General features: G+C 52.6%; 1 protein-coding gene across 5 annotated transcripts in view; it reads left to right on the top strand.

Moving 5' to 3' along the window:
- Positions 1–921: 921 nt before the first annotated feature.
- The window catches only part of SCAMP5 (secretory carrier membrane protein 5), an 18,897-nt gene continuing 8,009 nt past the window's right edge, over positions 922–11,809 (top strand). Inside the window, exon 1 of one of the 5 annotated variants that reach the window (XM_077317316.1) lies at positions 922–1,053. In XM_077317316.1, coding sequence (XP_077173431.1) covers positions 962–1,053 — 92 coding nt within the window. In that variant the 5' untranslated portion in view covers positions 922–961. Of the gene's footprint in view, positions 1,054–8,355; positions 8,459–11,379; positions 11,404–11,809 lie in introns of those variants that run through there. The other 4 variants (XM_077317317.1, XM_077317314.1, XM_077317313.1 and 1 more) reach the window with 4 other exon arrangements.

Consider the following 11,809-nt stretch of genomic DNA (forward strand, 5'->3'; position numbering starts at 1 on the left):
TGGGAGAGGGATGCCTACGTCGGCCGTGCACAGGGAAGCTGCCGACAGCCCTGGGTCTAAAAAACAGGCAGGTTCTTGGGGAGGAGGCCGATGTCTGTGGATTCCTCAGATCTGCAACTGATCTCCAGATGATAGATCAGTGTCTGGAAATATGTGAGATCCACCGTGTGCATAATTGAGCAAAATCTAAGAGGCGTCCTGCAGGGGGCGTTGGAGGAGATATCCATTTAGCATAGATAACGGAGGAACTTCCTGATGACTTTCAAACGATCTCCACTAGCATCCTGCTCGGCTGAAGTGCAGACTTCCTGCTTCCTCTCCCCCCTTCTCTGCTTGTCTTCACAACAACCCTGCAAGGCAGGCCGGGCTAAGAGAGTCACCCCGCGAGCTTCCAAGGTTTACACAGGGCCTCTTTCTGACCCACAGTGTGTTGTCTTTTGGCGTGGAAGAAAGGTGGAGATCCGTCTTTGGCTTCAGATTCGTTCCTGCCATTCTGTACCCATTTCTGACAATTCTCGAGGCCCTCCCCGCATTGTTTAACACATCTGCGGAAACTGTCAAATATTGTGACAGATGCTAAATCCTGTTCATCTGTTTTTTTTTTTTAATTAAAAGACACAGATGGTAACTGCAAAACGCACAACCCTCGGGCTGCCGGCCTTTCTTGCAACTCCGCTGAAATGATTCTAGAGAGGTTAATGACGCTCCAGAGATTTATCTCCCCACTAGAAGGTCTCTGTTCTCTCACCGCAGGCCATGCGTCAAAGAAGCAGCCAAAGCAGGGGAAGATGGGGAGGTTAACACAGTCCCGTACGAAGCGGAGTCCTCCGGTGGTTCTTCTGAGGCCAGCCGGGCTGGAGAACCATAACGCCTGTTGTTAGGGTAAGAGTCTGAAGTTGTCCTTCTTCCCTCTCTCTCCAGTGTCCCGGGAAGTGGAATATCTGAGAAGGGGGTGGTCCTGATGTCCTCCCTCTCTTACACGGGTGCAAACAATGCGCAATGGACAACGGATGCCAGCCTGCAGGGGGAACAAAACACCAAAGGTACTCCAAGGTAACCTCTGTTTTGTCTTCTCTCTGTGCATCCCCTGTTGCTGTTTTAGCCTCCAAAGGGGATCTGGGAATCCCCCGGAATTACAGCTCCTCTCCAGACGACAGCAATCATTTCCCCAGGAGAAAATGGCAGGGGGGGGGGGGGACTCTGTGGCCTTGGACCCCTCTGCACTCCCTGTTCTCCACAGCCCCCATTGCCAAATCTCTAAGATCTGAGAACCCTACCCCCTACTAGTAAGCAGGATGTGCCTGGTAGCCCCAGCATGGACACCGTGGCACTATTTAAAGTGCCGTCTACCAATGCACTTTGCGCAGGAGCACTATAGCGCCGTACTCGCCGTTCGTGGGCCAAAGTGCATTTTGAAGCCCTCGAAAGCGTTATAAGTTAACCGTATTTTTCTTGATCCAAAGGAACAAAGCTTTAAAACAAGCATCTAAAATCACCGCAAGGGAGGACGAAACAGGGAATATTAATACAGAAGAGAAACACCGGGAGGGATGAAACATTAAGCGGTGCCTAATTGCCTCCACCATCTGCGGACTGAGTAGGCTCAAGCGAGGATCTTTCTATTTAAAATGCACCAGAGTAAAGTGGGGTTTTTTTTCTGATTTAAAGTGCGCCGAGCGTAAAGTGCAGTGGCTTTACAAGCATGTCCCCATTTTCATCTGTGACACGTGTTCACGGCGACTGTGTCTCTGGCTGCCGTGTGCATGAAGAGAGATTCAAGCATGAAGGGCACGCTAGGCACATGACCAAGGCAATAGTGCCTTCTTCCAAAAGTTTTCCGTTTAAAGTGCATTGCACATAAAGTGCTCTCGGTTTAAAGTGCACCCTACAGGAAACGCTTTCTGCTTAAAGTGCACCACCCCGCAAAGAGTGCCTTCGGTTTTAAATGACCTCATGTAAAGTGCTTTCCGTTTAAAGGGCACCCTGCAGAAAACGCTTCCTGTTTAAAGGGCACCCGGCGTAAAGTGCCATGAATGCTATGCGATGATGTGGGGGAGGGTCGGGTTCTATAAAATTAGCGAGAAGCCTTTAAAATTTTCGCAATAATTTGAGTGTGAAAAATGGACACACATGACTCGACGTGAACATCCAACAAATTAGCCTTAAATTCTCAATTGTCAAAAACATATCACATGTCCCGACGTTTGTCAGGATAAATTAATACCCATCCCAACCATCCCCTTTCCTTTTCCTATCGCAAATTCTCCTTCTAGACTTTCCCTGTATCATTTTGTCAGAGAGCGCCCGGTTCCAAGGCAAACACGACAGCTACGTTTCCCCCAAACTCATTACAACATCTCCGATCCTCCTGCGGATGCTTAAAACAAAGGTTTGGGGCCAAGGCAGCCTCCAGGGTCTAATGAAACTCGAAAGCATGATGGTTGGAAACTACCGGGGCGCTTGGCCTCGTGCAGATGTTGGCGGCTCTGATGCACATCTGGGGAGCCATTTGCTTGGCGTATCTCCCCCTGCATGCTGCTTCTCTCCTTCTTAGAGGCTGGATTTGAGGCCTACTGCACAACAGTGTCTGGGGCAGACGTTCTTCCAGGCCCACTGGGTATTTCCTCCCCGCAAAGGGACGTTGAAACCAAAGCCACTCTTTCTGTGCAAGCACCCCTCCCCGGCGGCTGGGTTGATTGGCTATTGAATTCCCAGGCAAATGTTTGGAACTCCCCCCCCCCTCCGTATTTCAGCCTCCTAAATGAGGACGATGAAGTGCAATCATGTTAAACAATTTCCACCTCACTGAGGATGCCGCACGGTTTCTCTCTCTCCCCCCTCCCCGGGCTAGCAATCTTGATGGGGGGGGGGTCATAATGACACAGCCCAGCTTTTCCCCGCTCCCCCCTTTCTCTCTCTCTCTGCAGTGCTTAAAATGTAAATGAATTTCATTATTAGCGGCTCCAATCCGCTAATTGCCATCCAAAGCCATTCATTACCCTGTCAGCTTATTGGCTGGGGGACAAGAGCAGCTCATTTATCCAAAGTGAAAAGGGGGGGGGGGAGAGATGAAATTAGCTCATGTGCATTTTGGGGGAAAGACAGAAAACAAAACAAACCAGAGAGTGGGATATGTGTGTGTGGGGGGGAGGGCAGAGGTGGCCAAGGGGAAGGGGAAGCTGGGGGGGGGGAAGAAAGGGCAAGTCCCAGAGCCGTGGGAGGGGTCCAGGGCAAGGAGAGGACAGCTTAATTGTTTTAAAAGAGGAGCGAGGAGGCGGATTAAAATGGAGGGTGGTGGAAAATGGGAAGAAGAGAGAGAGAGAGAGAGAGCTGAAAGGCAATTATCTGTCTGTTTGGCCTTCCTTTTCAGTATTTTGCACATGGAAATCCGGACAGGGTGGTTTCACCCCTCGTCCCACACGCCAGAGAGATCCTGAGGCCTGTTTAGCCCCCTTTCGTTTATGGACATGGTTCAGTCCCCTTTCGTTAATGGACCAACTTTTGTTAATGGATGTGATTTGGCCCCCCTTTCATTAATGGACATGGTTCAGCCCCCCCCCCCTTTGTTAATGGCTGACCGATCCCAAAACACCTGCGCCCCCCCCTCCAGACCTCTCCCTTCCATGACCGAAGAATCCGACCTACCCAAGGCTTTGTCAATGTTCCTGTTAAAATATTGTTCTGGTTGACACGTAATGTTCAGGATTGTTATACTGGTTATATTTGTTACAACGTTCTATGTAATTACCCCGGAATGTTCTATGTCGACCGCCCAGAGCCGTACGGAAGGGCGGTATAAAAATCTAAATAAATAAATAAATGTTGCCCCTTTCATTAAAGGACATGATTCGGTGTAGTGGTGAAGAGCGACAGCTTCTAATCTGGCAAGCCGGGTTCGATTCCTCGCTCCTCCACACGTAGCCAGCTGAGTGGCCTTGGGCTGGCCACAGTCCTGGTAGTGCTGTTCTCACAGAGCGGTCCTCTCAGAAGCTCTCTCAGCCTCCCCTCCCTCCCAGGGCGCCTGACTGTGGGGAGAGGAAGGGAAGGCGACCGCCAGCCGCTTGGAGACTCCTTTGGGCAGTGAAAAGCGGAATATAAAACCCAGCTCTTCTTCTGGGGGGTTGAACCTGCAGCCTTCCGCATGCCAAAAAGATATTCCAGCATTGAGCCACGGTCTCCCCCAAACACATGTGAAGCTTGCATGGTCTCCCTCCCTCCCCAAGCCCCACGATCCCCAAGTTTCACCCCTAAATTTCCGGGCGATTTGGGTTTGGGGAGGACAGGGAACTCAGTGGGGTACAGTGTCACAGACTCCAGACTCCAAAATGTCCATTTTCTTCACAGGAATTGATTTCTGTAGCATAGAGTTGTAATTCGGGGGATCCCCAGGTCCCACCTGGAGGCTGGCATCCCTAGCAGGTGCCAATTATCCCAACCTTCCACCTCAGCCTGCATTGGCCGAGCTCTTCCGTGGGCGAGGGCTGCCTCGGACTTCCATGGCTGTTGCTTGATTAGCCCCGTGACCTCGGCTAGGCCTCTTCCGCTATGCGCAGAAAATAGCAGCGCCTGAGAGAATCTTTCTTTAGAGGGGAGGGAGAGGGTGGAAGCGAGATCTTTATCCTCTGCCATGCCAAGGTCAGTTTTCACCATGGGTTTGTGGCCGTAGCCTGCGAGGCGGTCCCTCCGCTGCCCGAACGGTGCTCAGGCGCATTAGCGTCAAAGGCTTGGCGATGCTCAGAGAGGCTATCTCTGAATACTAGTTGCTGGGGTTGGGTTTTTTTTCCCCTGTCATGGCCACTGTGCAAGATGGGAAGCTGGAATGTTTTGATCTAGTGCAGGGACGGCCAAACGGCGGCTCTCCAGATGGCCTTGGGCGACAATTCCCATGAGCCCCTGCCATTTTGTGTCTGTGCTCCACCTCCTGTGGCTGCCATTTTGGAGTTGGCTCCACCCCTTATGGCAGCCATTTTGTGGTCCCCCCCCCTTCCGGTGTTAGAACTTCAGAGGTGCCCATATGATTAAAAAGTTGCGGAAGAGAAACCCTCTGATTTACTCTCCTTAGCTCACAATTTTTTTGTAGGCCTGCCAAGGCAAGCCCCTTCTTATAACTTGAGAGCGCTCCTCTTTGGAGAATTCTATTCCCGCACAGTAGACCCGATTTCTGTTTTGTTCTTATGAGTACTGCTTGCTGATATAGATACTAAATCTCTGCATAGCACAGCATCTAAGCTTACGGGTACGGCTTCTTGAATATCCGCTTTCCGACCCTGAATGACTTTTGCTCACGCTTTCTGAATACTGAAACTCTAAAAATGTGGGGTGTCAGAGTCAGATTGCAGCAGCAACGAAAACATACAGGCATGGTGCGTCTGGACCACGGATACGTTGGCAGATTTTGAATGTGCCGAGAGAGCGGCACAGCAAGCTGCTTAAAGAATAAAACAGCTTTTATTTAAGAAGAGAAACAACCAGATACAGAAAGAGAGAGAGACAGAGGCCTAAGTATCTAGTTCGGGCTTCGTCACCCAGGGTTTCACATTTTTAAAATTTGTTAAGCATTTACCGGGTGATACCACCATGTATGGTCATGTAATTGTATATGGTAATTGTATTAGAAGAAGAAGAGTTCTTATATGCCGCTTTTCTCTACCTGAAGGAGTCTTACAGTCGCCTTACCATTCCTCTCCCCACAACAGACACCCTGTGAGGTGGGTGAGGCTGAGAAAGCCCTGAGATTACTGAAGAAGAAGAAGAGTTGGTTCTTATATGCCGCTTTTCTCTACCCGAAGGAGTCTCAAAGTGGCTTACAGTCGCCTTCCCATTCCTCTCCCCACAACAGACACCCTGTGAGGTGGGTGAGGCTGAGAGAGCCCTGATATTCCTGCTCGGTCGGAACAGCTTTATCAGTGCTGTGACTAGCCCAAGGTCACCCAGCTGGCTGCATGTGGGGGAGCAGGAATCAAACCTGGCGCACCAGATTAGAAGTCCGCACTCCTAACCACAACACCAAACTGTCTCTTAAGGGGTGTTTTTAGGGGTTTAACTGTGTTTTTATCATTGTATTGTAAACCGCCGCAAGTCAACCGAGAGCAGCGGTATAGAAATAAGTAAGTAAACAAACAAACAAACAAATAAATAAATGTCGACCCACCCTCCCACCCAAAATGGCCAAAGTTGGGCCTGTAAGGGGTGAGGAGGGTGAATGTGTATATAGGCCTACTTCCCAATCAGGTCATTTCTGGCGTTTCTCGAAGCCTGAAGAATGTTTCAGGGGTTTCTCAACGGGGAGAAAGGTCAAGACAGGCTGCCCTAAACCCTGGGTCCTAAGAAACAGTTGTCGCAAGAATTTTGGGGGGTCCAATCGGACATTTCACACGGCCGTCCCTCTGGAATATTTCTTCGCCTGCCGTGCTGCGCGGCTAATAAGAACATGTGTTTTTTTGGATCGGGGTTCCTGGAATCCCAAATTTATGGACCGAAGGGCGAACGCAAAACGTTGATGCAGCACCACCTTGAGGTTCTCGTAAGACACTGCGCTCTCTTAGCAGAAGCCAAGAGGAGTCTTGTGACAGTTTCAAGGCCATTTTCTCTGCTGGCAGCAGGGGCTCATGGGGATTGTAGTCCACGGACATCTGGAGAGCCACGGTTTAGCAGCCCCTGCTTGCTGTCACCTGGAAAGGTATCTTTGGAGACTGCAGACTGTTTGACTTCTCCGTGGACCGTGAAACGCCCTCCTGCCGTTCCCAGATGCCACCAGTCTCCAGCCATCACAAACGACAATCCCAGATGGAATTTAGCTGAGGACGTTTCTTTCGCTCCGTAATAAGCCATCAGCGTTTCAAGAGGGAGACGTGAAGATCGATCGGGTCACATCTACAGAAAAAAGAAACAAGACCAGATATTGGCTTTCCAAATGAATTTCATTTCCGACATCTGAGCGGCTGCTGTCAGCACAGGGCGGTTCCAGAGGGGATCGGACGGGCCTGGCAATCTCCTTCCCACGTGGCTTCGCCCCCCTCCTCCGAGCCACGGCAGTGAAAGTACTGCCTTCCCAGCTCCAGTTGTAAGCAGTTCAAGCTACAGGATATAAGGGCAGGATGCTGGTGGAGAATTCCTTCACTCTTCCAAAATGTGATTATCTCTCAATGTTATTCCACATTCCATGGTCCTTCTGCACATGGCCTTGAGTGCCAACGCAGGAAGGAATTCCCCGTTCCCTAAAATTCAGGAAAGAAAAGGAACTACGGGACAGAAGAAGAAGACCAGTTGCGAGTACAGGATTGACGGCCCAGTCTTGGGATAGTCCAGGCTAGCTCCATCTTGGAAGCAAAAGAAGAGGCAGAGCAAGCACAAGACGGATGAGTGGAATCGAACACACCAAAAAAAACAAGAGGATGCACAAAAATATGACAATATACCAACTGATGCAGGCTTTCTCAACCAGGGTTGGAGAAAGGCTAAGCTTAAAGAGGAAACAACCAGTCTGTGTAGGCAGGCAGGCAGGCAGGCAGGCAGACGTTCTGCCCCTGAGCCAGGGTCCCGGATTAGGGTCTTTCCCACTGCTTTCTGCCTGGTCCTTTAATGGGAGATGCCGGGGATTGAACCGGGGACCTTCTGCGTAGGACCCAGCGGTGCCTGGGCTCTCATTGCAGCTGCCAGATCTTCTAACAATCATGCTTTCTAGGGTTGCTATCACCCGGTATTTAAAACAGGGCGTCCACGATCTGCAAAAGGGGGCACCCACATTCACAAAGATTGAAACCGGTGCCATCTCTGCCGACAAAGGGACGGCAACCGTCGCCCGGAAGCCTTTCGAGCTTGATTCAATGAAGGGCCGATTTATTTCCCCAGACTCATCTTATCGATCTGTCTGATGTTTTTATAGAGTTGGAGACTGTGCTTGCCTGGGGCTCAGCGTCAAGCTCCCAAAAGAGCTGCCTGCCTTTTATTCTTCTCGTGGGAGCAGAGCGAAGTGGGGGTCCCTATTTCCATTCTGGGAATGATTCGGGCGGAGGTCTGAAGGCCTCAGCCTCTATGCCTTGTGGCTGGCCGTCCAGAAGAACTGGGGGAGGCAGGAGGCTGGACTAGATGGGCCTTCAGTGGGCTGACCCAGCAGGGCTCTCTCTCCTGATGCTTTTAGGAAGGCCTCGGCCTCTCTGCCCCGCGGTTGTCCCTCCAGAGGGACTGGCTGGCCCCTGGGTGAGACAGGAGCTCGGACCGGCGGGACCGCCTGTTGCCTGACCCAGCAGGGCTCTTCGGCCACGGCTGCCTTCCGTTCTCCCTGCCTCCCTCCAGCACCCTGGACAGCTCCGCCCTCCTCGGCCCGCCTGGCCCCGCCTTTGCCGTGGCGGGGAAGCCGGAGCGGGGCGAGCCTCGCGAGAGCCGCGGCCGCTGCAGCAGGAGGCGCCGTCGGGCGCTGCGGTGGGATCCGGCGGCGGGCAGCGGGGTCTTCGAGGCGGTGAGCGGGGGGCGTTGGCCTTTCGGGCCCCCCCTTCCCCCCCTCCCTTGCGCGATCTCCCGCCCCCAGTTGGCAAGGCAGGGATCCAGCCTCCTGTGCAGCTTTTGCAGGGGATGCGGGCCCGAAAGGAGCTTTCCCTCCCTCCCGCCCTCCCTCCCGCTCCACCCTTGCAGAAAGTGGCACGGCGGGGAGGGGAGGGGGGGTATGGTCCCCCCCCTGCACATCCCTGCAATGCATGCCCCCCCCCTCCGTCGTGGCCCGGGGGGAGAAGGGCCGCAGCGATGCCCCACGGCCTCCCCCCAGGCCTGCCTCCTCCTCTGGAGCCCAAGGAGGTCACTTGATCCACCAGCCCGGCTGCTCCGGGCGGGAGGGGGCACCCGAAGGACAGCTGGCCTTTCCCTGGGCAAGCGTCTTGTGTCCCCCCACCACCCCCTCGACCCCGCCGCCCCGAATCTCTTGCGTCCCTGTGCAAAATGTATGTTTATATATCTAGGCTGTGTGGGGAAGGTGGCTCCAGGGGGAACTGCTGACAGCTGCCGCTGATTCGGTCCCTGCCCTTGGGCCACGTTCAGTCGCCCCGCAGTTTCCTGCTACTCTGGGGGCCTGTCCGGCCTGTCCACACAGTCCGGGTGCCCTTGCAGAGGCGGGTGGGGTGCAGGGCCTCAGGTCCGATGCCTGTTTACAGTTCTGGTGTCTCCTTCTGTCATCCACCGTCTATCCATCCATCTGTCTACCATCATCTGTTTATCCGCCCATCTTCTCTCATCTACCTGTCTATCCGTTATCCATCCCTCTGTCTGTCTATCCACCTGTCCATCATCTGCTGGTCTTATCATATATCTCTTCCACCAGTTTTTCTGTCCATCCATCTGTCCATCCATCATCTACCTGTCTATCCATCTGCCTGTCTGTCTAACATCCATCCATCCATCTACCCATCCATCTACCCATCCATCTACCCATCCATCCAACCATCTACCCATCTACTCATCCATCCATCCATCCATCTACCCATCCATCCATCCATCCATCCATCTACCCATCCATCCATCTACCCATCCATCCATCCATCCACCCATCCATCTACCCATCCATCTACCCATCCATCCAACCATCTACCCATCTACTCATCCATCCATCCATCCATCCATCCATCCACCCACCCACCCACCCACCCATCCATCCACCCATCCACCCACCCATCCACCCATCCACCCACCCATCCACCCATCCATCCACCCATCCATCCATCCATCCATCCATCCATCCATCCATCTACCCATCCATCCATCCATCCATCCATCCATCCATCCATCCATCCATCCATCCATCCATCTACCCATCCATCCATCCATCTACCCATCCATCCATCCATCTACCCATCCATCCATCCATCCATCCATCTACCCATCCATCCATCCATCCATCTACCCATCCATCCATCCACCCATCCATCAACTAAAAACATTGCAGTGGGGGGTGCCCAAAATGCTCAAGGGGGGGTCACAGCGCCTTCCCTCTTAGGAAGGCTAAAGGGGGTTTAGTTTAGGGGACAGATTAATGGGGGGAGACATGATTCAGACGTATAAAAATTGAGCACAGCCTTGAGAAAGCAGAGAGAGGACATTCCCCCCTCCCCAAATTCTAGAACTTGGGGTGGCACCTAAGAAAGGGATGGGCAGTTTAAGGCCAAGAAAAGAAACGACTAGCTCAGACGTTTTCATGACTAACCTGCGGGACTCCCTGCCACAGGAAAATGCAGTGGCCACTGGGTAGGCATCTTTGAAAGGGGATTAGATCAATTCCTGGAAGAGAGGTCTATCGACAGGCACAATACAATCCACAGAATATCTTCCAAGATTGTTGGATCATAAGATTATTAGAAATGATTGTTGTTGTTGTTATTATTTGTTGGCAAATATCTTTTCTTAGGGCCAACCAAGTGGCTGAGGACAGTTTTTCAACAAAGGGGAAAGTAGCCTAAATGCAACCTCAGAGTTCAGAGGCTGCCGGCAGCATTTGGCACCCTCTGACCCACTGAGGACTACAGTCTTTCAGTTCTGGGAAGGGAGGCACACGTTTGTGGGAAACTCTGGGACTGTGGTCCCAAGACCGTCTTCCAAGGTTGTTTACTGGCAGCAGCTATCGAGGGTCTCAGGCACAGGCCTTTCTCATCCCCTCCTGCCTGGTCCTTTAGCGGGAGATGCCAGGGATTGAACCTGGGACCTTCTGCCTGCCAAGCAGAAGCTCTGCCCCTGAGCCAGGGCCCCATTTCAAGGCCTTCCCCATCCCCTCCTGCCTGGTCCTTTAACTGGAGATGCCGGGGATTGAACCTGGGACCTCCTGCCTGCCAAGCAGAGGCTCTGCCCCTGAGCCAGGGCCCCATTTCAAGGCCTTCCCCATCCCCTCCTGCCTGGTCCTTTAACTGGAGATGCCGGGGATTGAACCTGGGACCTCCTGCCTGCCAAGCAGAGGCTCTGCCCCTGAGCCAGGGTCCCAGATCAAGGCCTTCCCCATCCCCTCCTGCCTGGTCCTTTAACTGGAGATGCCGGGGATTGAACCTGGGACCTTCTGCCTGCCAAGCAGAAGCTCTGCCCCTGAGCCAGGGCCCCATTTCAAGGCCTTCCCCATCCCCTCCTGCCTGGTCCTTTAACTGGAGATGCTGGGGATTGAACCTGGGACCTCCTGCCTGCCAAGCAGAGGCTCCTCCACTAAGCCACAGCCCCTTCCTTGATTTCTTGATGTAGCGTGAAGCTCTAGCTGCCTGGTTATCTTCCAGAAAAGCAGTGGGTGTGTTTTCAGTCTTCTAAATGCCACTGCTGATGTCAGCCCTGCGATGGATTTGTAGGGAGCCTTGATTGGGAAGATGTCGTGTTTCATTCAGTCTGGACTTATAAGGACATGCAATTATCGACTTGACTATTTTGGTAAAAGCGAGATTGTCGGTATGTTTTTACCTCGATGCCACGCCCCAGTCTCTCGCTTTCAAAGGACAGCTGGGCCAAATCCTCTTCCTACACAAGAGAAATCCATCGCGGCATGTCTTGAGAATCAAAGAAGAGTTGGGCTATCCAATGGAGAACCAGCCAAAAACCTCCCTTTCCCATCCCCTCCTGCCTGGTCCTTTAACTGGAGATGCCGGGGATTGAACCTGGGACCTTCTGCCTGCCAAGCAGAGGCTCTGCCCCTGAGCCAGGGTCCCAGATCAAGGCCTCTCCCATCCCCTCCTGCCTGGGCCTTTAACTGGAGTTAGTTTTTACAGCTATTTTATCATCTCTTTGTAATAGTAGCTGACACATGGAAGACACTCATGCTCTTATTAGGAACTTAAGCATACAGTGAATGTGCCGG

The sequence above is a fragment of the Paroedura picta genome, chromosome 18 (genome assembly GCF_049243985.1).
Source record: "Paroedura picta isolate Pp20150507F chromosome 18, Ppicta_v3.0, whole genome shotgun sequence".
NCBI lineage: Eukaryota > Metazoa > Chordata > Lepidosauria > Squamata > Gekkonidae > Paroedura > Paroedura picta.